Source organism: Phallusia mammillata, chromosome 4, assembly GCF_965637545.1.
Source record: "Phallusia mammillata chromosome 4, kaPhaMamm4.hap1.1, whole genome shotgun sequence".
NCBI classification, from domain to species: Eukaryota; Metazoa; Chordata; class Ascidiacea; order Phlebobranchia; family Ascidiidae; genus Phallusia; species Phallusia mammillata.
Window position 1 is genome coordinate 30,762,662 of NC_137255.1, and position 16,916 is coordinate 30,779,577.

General features: G+C 42.2%; 2 protein-coding genes across 4 annotated transcripts; one reads left to right on the forward strand and one right to left on the reverse strand.

Moving 5' to 3' along the window:
• Positions 1-237: 237 nt before the first annotated feature.
• Positions 238-16,430, reverse strand: LOC145223875 (uncharacterized). The gene is made up of 5 exons (XM_080090276.1): positions 16,178-16,430; positions 13,289-13,470; positions 3,668-3,829; positions 1,353-1,463; positions 238-898 (listed from the first exon to the last, which is right to left on the reverse strand). The coding sequence occupies exons 1-5, from the start codon at positions 16,257-16,259 to the stop codon at positions 692-694; spliced, it is 744 nt and encodes a 247-aa protein (XP_079946402.1). The 5' UTR covers positions 16,260-16,430; the 3' UTR covers positions 238-691.
• On the forward strand, positions 4,169-11,611 carry LOC145224073 (uncharacterized). Of its 3 annotated transcripts, XR_013859553.1 has the most exons (5): positions 4,169-4,510; positions 4,583-4,642; positions 4,705-11,307; positions 11,380-11,439; positions 11,502-11,611. XR_013859553.1 is itself a non-coding variant. In XM_080090503.1 (3 exons), exon 3 carries the CDS (start codon positions 4,970-4,972, stop codon positions 10,436-10,438), a length of 5,469 nt encoding a protein of 1,822 aa, XP_079946629.1. In that variant the 5' UTR covers positions 4,169-4,510; positions 4,583-4,642; positions 4,705-4,969; the 3' UTR covers positions 10,439-11,611. The 3 variants fall into 3 exon arrangements, 1 of the variants encoding a protein (XP_079946629.1); XR_013859554.1 differs by having other exon boundaries at positions 4,169-11,307; XM_080090503.1 differs by having other exon boundaries at positions 4,705-11,611.
• Positions 16,431-16,916: the final 486 nt, after the last annotated feature.

Below are 16,916 nucleotides of genomic sequence, written 5' to 3' on the forward strand. Positions count from 1 at the left end.
TAAGGTTTTTTTTTTATCTAACAGGCGATCCACTTTCTAACATCAAATACAACCCATCTCTTTTCAAGCGCAAAGTGAAAGAGCTTTAAATCTGGGCAAGTGTCTTCGGCTTCTTACTGGAAATTCCACATTACAATGTCCAATTGTAACTAATCAAAATGACAACTTTAGTAATAGATTAAAACCACCAACAGCATGTGTTAAACTGACGATCACTGTTTGCCTTTTTAACTATAATACACTAAAACCAATAGACGATAAAATCCTTGGTAAAACAGAATCAGTCGGTTCAAATAAAGGAAGATATATATTTCGCCTATGTGACATCATCAGTTCCTTATTCAAATAGAAAAATTTTGTTTAACCAAGGATATTATCGTCCTTTGGTTTTTCTGTATCAAGTGTAACTAAGCTCCTTTGGGACACAAGCATTTTAAGTGAGCGCAAAAGTGCACAAAATGATTATTTATTTATAAAATCTCCAAAAATATTGGCAAAATACAGCAGCTATTTAAAACTGCTTGTCACAAATATTAAGCTATTATCAATTCGTGCTATTTGTGTCTCTTTCATCGCAAGATTGTTACGAGCAAGGTTTGACAATGCAAACAGTCAATTGTGACACACAATGGTAGAGAATGGTTGCTTGTGAAACACAATGGAAGTAGAATGGGAAATTGAGTGTTGCAGTTTAGCAGAGGAGGTAGGTGAAAAGAAAAGCGATGGCAAGAAAAAAAAGAGATACAATAATCTTAATTTCGCGGATCATTTTCTTTGCTATCCAAGTTTCCCGCATCATTCTATCCGCCACATTGCAAGGGTCGTCAGCCTGGTTTTCACAGGGAAACGGTATTTCAGGGGCTTCCTTGCCCAGAAAGTCGCAGAGTGGTTTCCAACCCTATATAAATGCATAATATGGCTCTTTTGATGACAGAAAAATAGTACCCAAGCCCTATGGTCTGTTCCCTACATTTTAGTTCATGACGTTGGCACAGCAAAATACATGTTTACCCTTATGTGAATAATGGCCAACAAAAAATTGATAAACAAGCGTGTTATTTTCGAAACAACTATAGGTAATAATTTGGAGACGAGACCAAAGATATTTAACAGTTGAAATTTAACTTTTTTAATTTAAACGTGCCGTTTAGCTTAAATCGCATTACCTAAGTGTAACGATAACCAATTTCGTTTCAACGTTCGAAATTCAAGGTGGCAAATTTTTGATCATTTCAGTGACATGTTTGTTGTGTTAGTTATTTAGCTATTTTTAACGTATTTATTTTTTTTTTTACAGTATTTTTTTTTTTTTTTAGTATTTTTTACAGTAACGCAATCCAACCTATACAAACCTGTTGCACGTTAAACTCGAGTAGCTGAGGTTTTGGCACAGTTGCTCTGACGTAAGTGTTGTGACGTTTCAGAAACTTCTTCCACAAGAGGGGGTGAGGGTTCACTTCACCCTGCAAACATGAAATTTGACTAAATAAAGCTTCAAATATATCAGTGAATCTGGGCAGGAACTTGGCCAAATGGCCTGGCGCCCCTGACCCAAAAGACTAAAAAAAACTGATTGGGATTCGTTCCCGGGAGTGTCCTGGGTTCGAACCCAATGAAAAAATATAAAGTATCTGATTTTCTAAAGCTTCAAGTATGTCAGTGAGGTTTCAACTAAACCTGTAATGTGATTTTTCAGCCGAAAGGTACATTGAAAAAGTCAAGTTTAGCTTTACATTGTGCCACCTTCTGGGCGCTTTTTTTTTAAACTACTTTATATTAATTTATGTAACTCACCTAGAACTGTTTATGAGGGAAAGCGTTAACTTAAGAGTCGTGTAAAAGAGGGCAGGACTTTAAAAGCCATATTAAATCCACAACAAAATGTCTGAATTTATTTGCAAAATCCAATCGACAAAATTTAAGGGAAAGAACAAGCCGACAATTGTTTTTTGTTGCGCCAATAACTCTACAGGCAGGATTGCTCAGCTGGCCTGACAAGGTCGTTTTAATCTCCGATACGCACAACTTGTTGAGACGTGAAGTCGAAACATGTCCTTCCTCGTTCAACGAATCGCGGCGACAAATTTCCGTGGACTCGAATCGGTCAATTGTTTTCCGCCTTTTACGTGGAATCGCGGGATTAATTGGTCAATTGTTTCCCGCCTTATACGTGGAAATCTCCCTGAACGGGACACACCCAACCAAGCTGTGGAAGGAATTGTGAATGGGCGACTGTGAGGTCACAGAAAGGTTTGTGTTTCCCCCAATTCACGCACCGATTAATCAATTTCAAGGTCGTGAAGGTCAAGAAGTATAAATTTTCAAAATGTGGGCCAAGCCTATTCCACATTTGACATAAACTTTCGTTTTCACGTTGGCAGATCTGAAGATGAACTTGATCTCCAAGTTTTTTCACCCACCAATATTATGCATTAACCAACTTACTTATATATTTGTCCCCGAAGAATGCCACAAACAATCCGCTTTATTCACAGAAATTCGTATTTTCACACAAGCCAGTTGTGACGTCACAGACTGATTTGTTTGTTGTTTAAGATTCAAATTTCCCCGATTTACAAAACTATTCTCATAGCGGACCCGAAATTCGAGCCCAGCCCGAAACTGAAATACCTGCAGGCCTGTTTAGACTCAAAAGTTCGAATTACTAAAGCGAACAACACAAATGTGAAGCCAGGTCCGAACCAAGCCCGTTATTTTTAAGAACCAGTCGTAACTGCGACCAGTTGTGGCGTAAGTATACATAGTATCGTATGTGGCAATTATGGCTATAGTGAACCTAAGTCTTGTGGCTAAATCAAATTTTCTTTTGACATAAGTGTCGTGCTATGATATAACCATGTATTGTATCATACGCTAACGACACAGAAATTAGTAGTTTAAACCCTCCTCTGCTCAATTATAAGTTTATCAATCTTCAACCACGAGAAGCTCGTGTCAAAATCGTTTCTGGTTTTCATCCAACTTTAAGTGAGGTCCTGACTGTTGGTTGAAGCTGATACTATTGCCAGTTTGAAACGGTTTGCAATGTGCTTGTGTGGCGTACGTTAACGATGGGAGGATTCAATCCCTTGTTGCAAACACGGCAACGTACTCATATTTGAATTTTTTAACAGTAAAACTAATAGACGATAAACCCTTGGTAAAACAGAACTAGTTAGTCTCAGTCAAAGGAATAAATATTTTGCCTAAATAACATCATCAGTTTTATATTCAAATAGTTTAGGCTTTGCTGTTGATGGTTTTGATCCATTACTGAAACTGAATGATAAAAACCTGCCTTCGTATATTATTCATAATCCACAATACCCCAAGTTATATCAAATAAAGTCCCACGGTGAGATTCGAACCCAGGACAGTTGTCAGTTGAAAACATGCATTCATCAATGGGATCAGCTCATGTATACATCATAGTACTCAAGGCCTATTAAAGGCTTTACACCAAACCAAGATGGTCTCCCAAGCATTCCCATATAGCAAGACACATGCAAGCAAAAAATTGAAGTCTTATTTAGGTCATAAAAACGAATCAAGCCGGTCGCCCAAGCATTCCTACATGGCAAGGCCCAGGCTAGAAAACTCTAACCGGCGGTGGGATTCGAACCCACGACACGACAGTTACATTCAACATTTGTTTGTTGCAACTTACCAAGGTAATAACGGAGAGGTTGTAATACCATTTAAGCAGTCTCCTCAGGGTTGGAGAGAGGTAGTAGAATATCCAGAGCACTTGGTAGCGCCCCACAGCACGTGATGTCATCTTCTCATAACTCTCAAACCACTCGTCGGGCTCACGAACCATCAAGATAACCTGGATGAAAATTGCATTGTGGATATTGCTGCCAGGCATAATATCAAGTTTATAGAGCTCTTCAGGCAATTTTATTTGTATTCCGATGTTTCGACGTCCTATACAGGTCGCCTCCATCGCAGTAAATAACACTAAATGCGCGTAGTACAGTGCAAGATAAACAAAGGAAATTGTTGTTGTTGCCTAGCAACGTTACGTGGTGGGAAAATATATTTGACCTTCACTCGTTCCTGTGAGTCAAGTTCAAATCCAACATATAGATATGTTAACAGACAGTTTAGTGATTTTGTGGTGTTATTGCGGTTGTACACTGTTAGAAATGTTGGTTAATAGGTGTAAGAATTTCTCTGCGCTCTTGTAAGTTGTTTATGGAACCTCATGTTACACGCTTCATTGCGCATTGCACAACAAGCGTTTGATTGTTGCGTCACTCCTGCGCATGCGCGAACTGTAGCGTGGTTGATATCATTTCCAAGTTTGTGTGTCAGAGTTTGTCTGTTTCTGCCCGTGTCGACTGGTTAGCGATTGAGATTTATGTAGAATGCTGTCGTAGTTGTGTAATCTAACCTAGTCTATACATTATTGCAGCTGTGAAATATAGTGGCAAACTGTAAAGTATTATTGGATTGTATTAACTGAAATTCGATTGGCGATCTTGTGATTCTGTGCATTGCTGTCGTGGTAAGCTTTCTTGCATATGTTTCTAACTTAAAGTGTTCGAATGTAATCTAACTTTGAATGTAAATATTACAGTTGTGACATCCGATCGCCTGTAAACTGCACAGTCGTGTTGACTGCAAGTACATATTGCTGGTGAGTGAATCGTATGTGCTGTGACGTCATAATGCTTATTGACGTGTGATATGTTATTTCAGCTTTGCCACTCACTGAGTTACCTCTGTGGGCCATTTCTCACAGTTAAAAAACTGCATTGATACGTGAATGAGTTTTCTCGTACTCGCCGATTAAAGCATTTCATTTGAGAGTCTGCTGTCGGTGTTTTGGTTACGTATACGGGGAGTAGTTACGTACATGCGGTAATTACGGAGATTGCAGAGGTGACCTGTTACGCCGTCTGAAGAAGCTGGCCACTTTTCCGAAAGGACTGCGTTACATCGTTTTTTAACTGTGATTGTCGCAATGTCTGCCGACAAGTCAAAAATTGTGTCCGCCTTGAAGGCGCTTCAAAATAGTTATTTGCGTGCTGAAAACCTGATGATTAAACCTGAAGGTGCAATTCCACTTAAGGAATTTCTACCAACGCTTGAATTGGAATTCAAAGCTGTCATGGACTTGTGCGACGAAATGTCAGATTCGGATACGTTACCCGAAACAGTTTGTCGTAAAGCCGATTGCCGTTGGGAAAAGGAAGAATTTGATGAGAGGGTGCAGCAATGGTTTGCAACTCTGGAAAAGGGAAAATCTCCAATGCCAGAACCGAGTCACAATGTTCCCGATGACAGATTGTCAATTCGATCGAGTCGAAATTCAACTACGAGTTCGATTCGAAGTGAGATTCGCCGAAGTCGCGTGAAGGTAAAAATCGCACGACTCGCTCATGATCAGGAAGTAGCAAACCAACGACGAGCTTCTGAAGAAGCTGAAAGACTGCGCCGTGACGCAGAAGACAAGGCGCGTCGCATAAGGGAAGCTGCCCGGCGTGCTGCTGAGGAAGAGATTGCAAAGGTCCAGCGTGCTGCAGAGGAAGCGCAACGTGCTGCGGAGGAAGAGGTCGCGAAGATGAAAATGGAGGCTGATCGTATTGAAGAGAATGCTCGAAGAAATGCTCAAGATAGGCGCTGTCAACTTCAACTAGCTGAGGTTGAAGCTCAAGCTTGGGAGGAAGAATCCACGTGTGAGTCTCTTCAAAATTCGCAGTTGCACCTGATGAATTCAGGCAGTACGCAGCGACCAATACCTGTAACAGAGGATAAGCAGTACACGGCGGCGTCGCCACACATATTTTCTAAATTACCACACGACAATAAGCACTCACTGGAACGCGATAAGCCGTTTGTAGGCTTTCCCAAACCATCCCACGAACAGCCATCACAATTTGTCAGAGAGCTTGCGCTACCGAGACCCGTTGATCACGATTACCCTGAAGTGGGTGAACGCTTTTTACCCAGACCTGTAGTAAAGAAATTTGATGGAGACCCGATGAACTACTGGTCGTTCGTGCGCCAGTTTGACGTGTATATTGCAAAAAAGTCTCGAAGTGACGATATGCGTTTGTTGTTTCTGCAACAGCACTGCGAACCGCATATCTGTGAAAAATTAGAACGTTTTAATGCCAAGGATCCCTCTGAAGGATATAAGTTGGCATGGCAAACTTTACACGAAGAATACGGCCAACCGCATGTTATAGCACAACGATGCGAGCAACATCTAAAAGCGTCTCCGGTCGTTGAGACCCACGATCCAGATGGACTGATGAAACTATCTGTGCTACTAGATAAATGTTGCACTGCCTTACATGATATAAGATATGCGTCTAGTGTAGACTCGATGGAGATTATGCTTACCGTCGCAAGAAAACTTCCCGTGCCACTGCGTGATGAATGGATTGCGAGGGCCACCGATATAGAGAAGAAGACAGGAAGAAGAGCGGACTTTGCTGCGTTGACTGAGTTTATTGGTGAAAAGAGTCAACAAGCGAATTCTATTTTTGGGAAGGCTCTATTTCCCCCGAAGGAAGCATCCAAGGCTGCAAATCGACATACAAAGGTTACAGCTCACAATACCGTCGCTTCAGAACCCTCGCCTTCTGTAAGATGCGTGTTGTGCGCCTACCCACATGAAGTGTACGACTGTCCTGCCTTTAAGGAAAAGACATACTTAGAGCGGCGAAGGTTTGTTCGTACAAAAGGACTGTGTTTTAGATGTCTTAAGGGCGATCACATTGCCAGTGATTGCAACGCAACAAGTACCTGCAAAGTTGAGGGCTGTACTGGAACGTCCCATCACCATCGCTTACACGATCCGGCCTTTCGAGCTAAGCCGCACTTTATTGACAACGGAAATCCTACTTGTACCGCGATTCAGACGCAGGAGTACACTGCCAGTGTGAATGCTGCGAGCGTATACTTGAATGTGGTTCCAGTTGTGGTGCGACATGGAAACACAGCAATCGCGACATATGCTTTTCTGGACCAGGGGTCCACTACCACATTTTGTGAACGTAAATTAATGGATAAATTAGGAGCCTGTGGCAAACCTAAACAAATACTGTTGAATACTCTAACGACGCCACGTCATTTGAACACTGTTGCTATATCCGTTGCAGTTGAACCGCTGGGTGGCGGAGAAGCAATTGATCTTCCCGAGGTGGTTGTGGTCAACAAAATTCCTGTGATGCCAAACGTTGTGCCGGACACCCAGACGTTAAGGGCGCATCGTTCTTTACAAGACCTGACGTTATGCAACGTGCCAGGGGGATCGGTTACGTTATTGATTGGAGCCAATATTCCTGTCGCACATCGAGTAAAGTCTGTCCGCCCGGGGGATGATTGTTGCCCAGATGCAGTGAGGACGCCTTTGGGTTGGTCTTTGCTTGGACAAACCTTCGAATCACAAAATCCCTCCGCCCGTGTCCATTTTGCATCTGCTGTTGAAAATGCTCACGCCATGTTCTTGAGCGACGAAGGAGATTTTTTGCCTACTGACGGAGAAGATGGGGACGTGTTGGGTCATCCATTTTCGACTGAAGATAGAAGAACATATCGGATGATGAAGGATTCTGTTAAATTTGTTGATGGACACTATGAATTGCCACTTCCCTGGAGACACGACCACCAAATCATGCCCGACAACCTCAAAATGGCGACAAACCGGTTAGGCTGCCTGAGACGCCGTCTAGCAAGGGATGACGTGATGATGTCGAAATATGGAGAGCAAATGCAAACCACAATTGACAAGGGGTATGCTGAAGAAATTTCCACTGAGGAATTAAGTACTAATCAACGTGTTTGGTACATTCCCCATCACGGCGTTTTAAATCCCAACAAGCCAGGTAAACTCCGCGTTGTATTTGATTGCGCTGCTCAATATCGTGGCTTGTCACTCAATCAGGCTCTGATGCAAGGACCCGACTTTGTAAATAGTTTAGTCGGTGTGCTGTTGCGATTCCGCAAGGAACCTATTGCTCTTGTGGCCGATATTGAAGCCATGTTTTATCAAGTTCGTGTGGCTCCGCGTGACCGCGATTGCCTACGTTTTTTATGGTGGGCAGGAGGCGATCTGTCAAAGGCCCCAACGCCACACAGAATGAAGGTTCACCTGTTTGGCGCCGCTTCGTCCCCAAGCTGTGCTGCATTTTGTTTGCGACAAGCTGCCAGTGACTTTGGCAGTGAATTTGAACCGCTTGTCGCGTCTACTGTGGAAAGAAACTTTTATGTGGACGATTGTCTCACGTCGGTCTCGGATGTTAACACTGGTCTGGAACTCGTTGCAGGACTGCGCTCCCTGCTTGCGAAAGGCGGGTTTCGATTGACCAAGTGGCTATCTAACAGCAAGGAAATTCTGGATAGTTTACCGACTGAGGAACTTTCCAAGTCTCTGTTGACGCACCCTCTGGATGCAGATCTACAGGAGCGGGTGCTTGGTGTACATTGGAGCGTTCAGGCTGATAAGTTTAATTTTACGGTTTCTTTGCCGGTCAAACCGCGCACTCGTCGGGGATTGCTGTCAACGATGAATTCGTTGTTCGACCCGCTTGGGTTTGTTGTTCCAGTGGTGGTGGAAGCACGTTTGATCTACCGAAGTTTATGTCAGCAAGAAATCGAGTGGGACGAGGAAATGCCCCCAAAGGACCTACAGAAATGGGAAAGATGGTTATTCAGGTTGTCAAGTCTACGCGACATCAGTATCCCGCGTTCATTTAACTTGCACGCGTACGACAATATACAAGGAAGCCGATTGCATGTATTTTCCGATGCATCAAAGGAGGCATATGGCGCAGTGTGTTACCTGCGATCTACAAGAAAGGACTCTGTCACGTGTACTCTCGTCATGAGTAAATCTCGACTGGCCCCTCAAGGAGAAGTTTCCATCCCTCGGCTTGAACTAATGGCTGCTGTAACTGCTGTAAAGATGGAGCAGACAATCAAGGGGGAACTAGGGTTGGATCTGCGTCCCTCAATATTTTGGACGGATTCTTCTGTGGTGTTGCAGAGCATACACAACGATCGACGAAGATTTCCGCTTTTTGTATCCCGTCGGCTTGCTTTTATTGAGAAAAATACGTGCACTCGGAACTGGAAGCACGTGCCGACAAAACAGAATCCGGCTGACCTGGCGTCTCGGGGTGCACCAGCTGATACTCTTGCAAAGTCGAATATGTGGTTTTTTGGTCCAACGTTTCTGAAAGATGAGCCTGCAAAGTGGCCGAATATGTTCGAGAAACAGGACGTCGAGGTCAATGCTAATGTTTTTGAGAAGAAACCTGCGGATGTATTTACGGTTGTGGAGTCTGCTTGCCCAATGGACCGACTGTTAATGAGGTTTTCTTCTCTGTACAAATTAAAGTCTGCAGTCGCTTGGATGCTGCGCTTTAAATCTCATTTGTTACAAAGAGTGCGACGCCAACCTCAGCCAGTTTCAAACACGCCTTTGACAGTTCATGAATTAAAGCTTGCTGAGATGGAGTTGGTCAAGTATGTGCAAAGATGTCACTTCGCTCAATGGATGTTTGGCATGTCCGGAGAAGGAAGATTGAAAAAGATGACTAAGTCATCACCAATATTTCGATTGGATCCATTTCTTGTTGAGGGAGTTTTACGCGTTGGTGGGCGACTGGAGAAAGCCCCAGTTTCATACGAGGCACGCCATCCAGCGATTCTCCCTCACAACTCGTGTTTGACCAATCTAATAATTACTGATTTCCACCAGCGTGTTGGTCACTCTGGATTGAACCACACATTGACGACTCTGAATCAACGTTTCTGGATCGTGGGTGGAGCAGTTGCCGTTCGCCGCGCGTTAAGTCGTTGCCTGAAGTGCCGACGCCGCGATGCCAAGCCCGCGAAGCAGCTGATGTCTGAACTCCCACCTGCTCGTTTACAAATGAACGTCCACCCATTCGCTTATACTGGTGTTGATTATTTTGGCCCTCTGCTAATCAAACGAGGGCGCAGCGAAGTGAAAAGATATGGATGTCTATTTACCTGCCTTACAACACGTGCAGTTCATTTGGAAGTTGCATGTGACTTGAGCACCGACGCCTTCGTCAACGCGCTCCGCCGCTTTATTGCGCGACGAGGTGTGGTTTTGCACATGTACTCGGATAACGGCACTAACCTGGTTGGTGCGGAACGTGTTCTAAAGGATGGAATTCGAAACTGGAACCAGCAGCAGATTGAAGAACACTTGAAGCAGAAGGAAATACAATGGACCTTTAACCCGCCCAGCGCTAGTCATATGGGAGGAGCCTGGGAGCGGATGATCCGTTCGGCAAGACGCATACTTTCAGCCTTGACAAACGAACGGACGCTCACTGATGATCAACTGCAAACTCTGCTGTCGGAAGTTGAATCAATTCTGAATTCTCGTCCTCTGACACCGGTGTTGATGATGAAACTCCACTTACCCCGAACCACTTGCTCAGGGTAAACCCTTTTGGCGGCCTTCCGCCGGCCGCTACAAATGACCGTGACTGTTATGCCCGCCAAGGTTGGCGCCACGTCCAATACCTTTCGGATCAGTTCTGGAAGCGCTGGTCGAGAGAATATTTGCGTACTATTATCTCACGTCAAAAATGGCATGATGAAAAAAAGAATCTCCAAGTGAACGACGTTGTCCTTTTGGTGGACAACGCATCCCCGAGATCGTCGTGGTCGATAGGAAGAATCGTCGCCGTCCATCCTGATGAGCATGGAGTTGTACGAAACGTCATGGTTCGATCCAAGGGAAACTGTGTTCGAAGGCCTATACACAAGTTGTGTTTAATCGTTCCTGCTGATGAGAAAGTTTATGTGCAAGCGCATGACGACCCAGTGGCTGTTGCTTCGCCTGCAAACGAATTGTAAATGACATTTTGCGGTTGTGGTGTCTATTCGACAGCGCGTCAAAATTTTTTGTGTGTGTTGCAAAATTGAACGTGAATGTGAACCACTTGTCAATTTTGGGGGGGAGTGTAAGAATTTCTCTGCGCTCTTGTAAGTTGTTTATGGAACCTCATGTTACACGCTTCATTGCGCATTGCACAACAAGCGTTTGATTGTTGCGTCACTCCTGCGCATGCGCGAACTGTAGCGTGGTTGATATCATTTCCAAGTTTGTGTGTCAGAGTTTGTCTGTTTCTGCCCGTGTCGACTGGTTAGCGATTGAGATTTATGTAGAATGCTGTCGTAGTTGTGTAATCTAACCTAGTCTATACATTATTGCAGCTGTGAAATATAGTGGCAAACTGTAAAGTATTATTGGATTGTATTAACTGAAATTCGATTGGCGATCTTGTGATTCTGTGCATTGCTGTCGTGGTAAGCTTTCTTGCATATGTTTCTAACTTAAAGTGTTCGAATGTAATCTAACTTTGAATGTAAATATTACAGTTGTGACATCCGATCGCCTGTAAACTGCACAGTCGTGTTGACTGCAAGTACATATTGCTGGTGAGTGAATCGTATGTGCTGTGACGTCATAATGCTTATTGACGTGTGATATGTTATTTCAGCTTTGCCACTCACTGAGTTACCTCTGTGGGCCATTTCTCACAGTTAAAAAACTGCATTGATACGTGAATGAGTTTTCTCGTACTCGCCGATTAAAGCATTTCATTTGAGAGTCTGCTGTCGGTGTTTTGGTTACGTATACGGGGAGTAGTTACGTACATGCGGTAATTACGGAGATTGCAGAGGTGACCTGTTACGCCGTCTGAAGAAGCTGGCCACTTTTCCGAAAGGACTGCGTTACAATAGGTTTATAATGAATTCGCCAAACGAAAATTATGTAAAGTCAAAATTTTACCTAACAATTTTTTGTGGATTAGGGTCTGTTTTCACCCAAGTTAAAATGTTGGGTAATTTCTTGTTTATCCAATGCGGTTGATTATGACAGAGAAATATTGACGCAAAATGGGAAACTTTTTTCATATTTCGCTGATGATGATCAATTTCTGATCGAAGCATTTGATAAAAAAACATAATTTGTTTCACGTCTATTTGGGCCTCGAGAGTTTTTTAAACGGCTGCAAGTTCAGTGTGCCGAAAAATTGCCGTGTTTTCATAATGCGGTCATCAGCCGTTCGTGGCCCTAAGCGTGTAAATATTTTATTCAACTTAACAGCACGCGGTCAGTCACAAAACGATTTTAAAGAAATATGTGGACCTGAGATGAAACAAGTTATCGCTGTATATCGCATTCCCGATCTTCCCAAGCATTTTTTCTTTGTCATTGTTTAAATTTAAAACATCACTTTCGAAAATCGTGATCGCTAATTTTAATGATCCTTTTCAGCAAACTTTTAAGGTCGAGCATTGGACGGTATAGCAGCCCACAAATGGGTGAACAAATGGGATAAATTTTCTAAACGAAATATGTGGTATACTCGAAAAACGGGCAACATATTTAAAACTAATAACAAAGTTCGTGGAACAAATCAGTTTATTGATAAAAGTCCTTAAGGTCAGAATATTGTTTGTTAAAACCAACAAAAAATGCCAAACAAAAATGGGTCGGTTTCAGCATTAATTCACTGTCACATTAAACGTCATTTTGGTAGGATGGGTTTTGTCATAAAAGTTTTGTTTATTTTCAATGCCACGCTGTTTACAAATTTTTGCTCCAATTTGAACTTTCAAAACCTTTTATTTAAACTGAAATCGTGACCGACCGTTCACGTAAGTACGACTTTAAAGTATTTGTTTGACAAGGTCGTTTTAAGGTCATGCACTTGCACGTGCTTTTGCTCCGGCAACAAGATAGAGATCTCGTTTGCTTCGGGCTGTTTACATTTTCGTATAATTTCGACGTATTTTGACTTTAACCGTAGTTTGGTGAACTTTATATTGTTTGTTTGCCATTCAAAAACGCTTTAATGAAAATGGGCACATTTCAATTACTTCCACCAGCAAAATCTTTCCCAGTTAAACTTTCCAGGAGATTATATTAATCAGGAAATATAGTAAATTATTGTAGAGCAGCGATTCCCAGCCTTTCTGGTGCCGCGACCCCTTGATAGCATTTGCCAAGTTGCGGTGACTGCAAGGATAAAATTAGTAGGCTATATATAAAAACTGAATATATTTTTTCTCTACAATAAAGTGGTCCATGAGTTTATTTTATTGAGGCTAGTGGTCCATGGCCTAAAACGTTGGGAACCACTGCCTTAGGCGACCCTAGGCAAATTGACAGGGGACCCCAGTTGAGGTCGCGACCTACATGTTGGGAACCGCTGTTCTAGAGAGTTATCTTAACAATTTACAAACGGTCGACCTGGGAATGGAACCCACGTCTTGTTACCTTTGCTTCCGGCCATCGTTGCAGGAATTCGTCGAAGAAGTAGGAATGCGGAAGATCGACAACAGCTTCGACTTTTTCCGAGTAGACTTTATCGAACATTCGATCCAGGTTTGGAACCGATCCTCCCCAAACCGCCTCCCATTCCTCGAACGCGTATTCTATCGCTTCTTCTACGTCATAAACTGAAACGCGATGTAAATGTTTTCATATTGGGCTTCGACGAAAACAACTAATGCAATTATAATTTAGTGTAATTTAGTTTGATTCAAAACATGCTAGATTGAGTCGCCCTTGAGTCAGTTGAAAAAAATCTGCGTAACATTGGCATTGTGGCGTCACAGCCTATTGTACATGTGGGGTATGTGACGTAAGAAGGTAAAAATATTCCTGCGACCGCGTCCAGTTTCGCGGGTGAATAACAACACAACTCTATTCACGATTTCGGCCCCCGCTTAACCCTATTGGCCAGTGGTTCTCAACTCGTTTCAAGCCATGGACCACCGGCCCAGTAAAAATAATATCATGGACCATTTCTTTCTGGATCAAGATTGAAGTATACGCATACGAAAACCATTTGGGCTTGAAGCATAATTCTTTTAAACCGATTTTCAAGAAGTGAGATACAATTATTTACAGTTAAAATTTAGGTGCTCTTTCAACATGTAATATGCAATCATCTCTAGTTTATCACTTAATGTGGACGTCCTGTGGACACAAAAGTCATCATGGACCACTAGTTGAGAACCACTTCCGTAAGGAATATAATGGAGCCTTCAAACACGGCGAAGTTTCGCACACAACCAATAGTGTTAAACCTCGATAAACCCGCACTGCAAATTCACACAAAGTTGTCATGTTATTTCATCAATCCGACACAAAATCGCTCAAACGTCAAACAGCACTTCCATACATAGGGCTATGTTTCCTATGGGTGAGCGCAAAACCTTGACATTGGAGCCGTGACCTTGTGTAACGCCCTTGAATCATTTTATGCAGCTCCGAATTCCCTTTGTTGACGGACAAAGGTTTGCGATCCAAAGCATTCTTCCGGACAATGACAGACGCGTAGACGGCCAAGAGTTTCAAATTAAATTTTTGCTTGGGTTTTTCACTGAAATTAGGAGTTCTAAACCCCCCCAAGGACCCCAGTATAACCCCAATGTTACCCACGCTTCACTTGCTGTGAAAGAGTTTGAAATTTCAGTAAAACTCGCTGATTCGGTTCGGTGACACCGAGCGAATCCTTTGGCGTGTTTTGTCTGCTTCGCGTTACGACTGAACGAAATCGGCCTGAAAACTTTCCGCCAAATAACGAGAAAAAACAAACTTTCCGCCAAATAACGATGAAAGACAAGCGGCCACCATTATATTAAAAATGAGTTTGTACAACAATGCTAAAAATTCAAGTTTAAAAAAAGTTGGGGTTAGTACGACAGCTATGTACAAAAGTTGGGGTTACAAAATTATTTTCTATTACTTTTGATTGACACATGGGTAGATAGGAACTTGATTAAAACATCAAATCACAGAATTTCATATTGTACCAACTTAATTACGGTGATTTCATTCAGGTAAATCATCTTGTATTTCCGGTTTACGCTTCTCAATTTACGTAGAAATTATCTTTGATGCCGAACTTTAACATCAAAACCAAGCTATCAGCATTCTTCGCATGTGTTTGCGGGTCGCCATAAAACCACGTGTGAGATTTAATTGATATAACGAGCCAACTTCGACAAATCTGGTGTTTACGCACTCGCAACGAGCAAGCTAGGTTAGTTTCGCTGGAGGCAAAGCGAGCTAGACATTCCACTTTACACATTACATGGAAGTTTGGCCGTTTCACCGCCCAGCTACGCGGTGTTGACGATTTAATTGTTGCGCGGCTGATAGGAGCAGTGTGTCCAATACAGGAAATTGAAACGACGAGAATTGTCGAACAAACCGCAATCGTTTCAAATCTAATTGTACGTGAATTCCACAAGCGTAACTTTACCTACAACTCATGCCCTTTTGTATTGTTTTCAACACTTTATGTAACACGCCATGAGTTCTTGGGACTTCTTTATTTGCTTTTTAAAGTAAATGTTAGTTCACTGTGGCAAACGTTTTCCTAGAAGTTCACATATCGATTCGACCTATCTTACTTTTACTTAAACATTTTTTTTCAGTTTTTCTAATCAATTTTTAACGAGTTGGACACACTCACATTCAAGACCCAGTTATTGTTTAAAAACATTCAGGGTTAACCCCACTTTACCACGATAGCGATGGGAAATATTACCTGAAACAACTTTATACTGATGCTTCAAATAAATTCATGCAGGGTTTGGTATTTAGATTTAATCACGAACATTTGTGGGTTCACTGGGGTTTTATTTGCATACGTGATGTTCTGTAAGGTCAGATAAACCCGAGATGCGTGTCGCGCTTTATACGCTGTAAATGTTTAACCCAGCAGCCCAATGTTCCTCAGCTGAAACCTCACCAACCAACTAAAACTGGGATACACAAGTTTGCTGCTATCAATACCAATGTCAGCATTTATGCGTTCCGACTTGACACAAGAAATCTCACAACACATGCAGATTATAATCATGAACAATGTTTTGCCGTAAACATTCGCAAAGGTAGGCTACGTTTCAAATCTTATTTGTTACACAGACACAGTGTTTCAGCAGATGCAGTAATTTTCACAAGCGCAGATGAGAAATTGTTTAATGGACATTATAAAATTTTGGGAAACACATTTGATTTCATCTCGTTGAATGCTCTGCACCTCAAACATCAACACTAATTAAGCCATAACGCCGTCGGCTAAAGTTACTTCGACGCACAAGCTCTATATAGTTGACAGACAATCTATATGTCGGACTTCGTTTATCTCACCTTTGTCATATCCCAGGAGCCTGAGAGCAGTTGCAATCGATTTCGTCCCAGTTTTTGCTGCCCCTGCACAAATAACCTTCATATCAACATACACTTCCCCGCACTCTGGTTCTGCTGGCGGTCACAGCGCGTCGCATTGTCGCTTGATCCAACACACCGCCACACACTGCAGCTTGGCTCAATTAAAACACGACTTAACGTTTCTCCTAAACATGAAATCGCGAAAAACTAAACGCGCTATTCGTGCGTCGGCTTGGTGGCGTACAGAAAACCTTTGCACAGTTTGTTTCTACTGAAATTAAGTTTAACATGTAAAGCTTTCATTGTAAATTTTTACATGCTTTTATAGATTTTTAAGAGATTTGTTCCTTCTATTTAAAACCCTACGACCTGCTTATACAGACCGTTTGACTCTGCAGATTACGAAAAGTGATCTTTTTATGTTTTTTGTTTTTCCTCGTAATGCTTTACTATCGACCTCAAATTTGACAAGTTGCAAATCAAAAAACTGTCCAGCTGTATTTATTTTTGTTTAGACATTAAAGATAACAGAAAAATCAAAGTGCACCTATTACAGGGGCAATGCCCACTCAATATTCATATGTATGTTAAATTACAAAGATATTTTTCTGTTCTGTTATAGCTAACATTTTAATATATGTTTTTTAAAAAGTTGCGCAGGACAAAAATATTTCGGCAATAACAGCACGCGACACCAGACACTTTATAGCGCGACCCG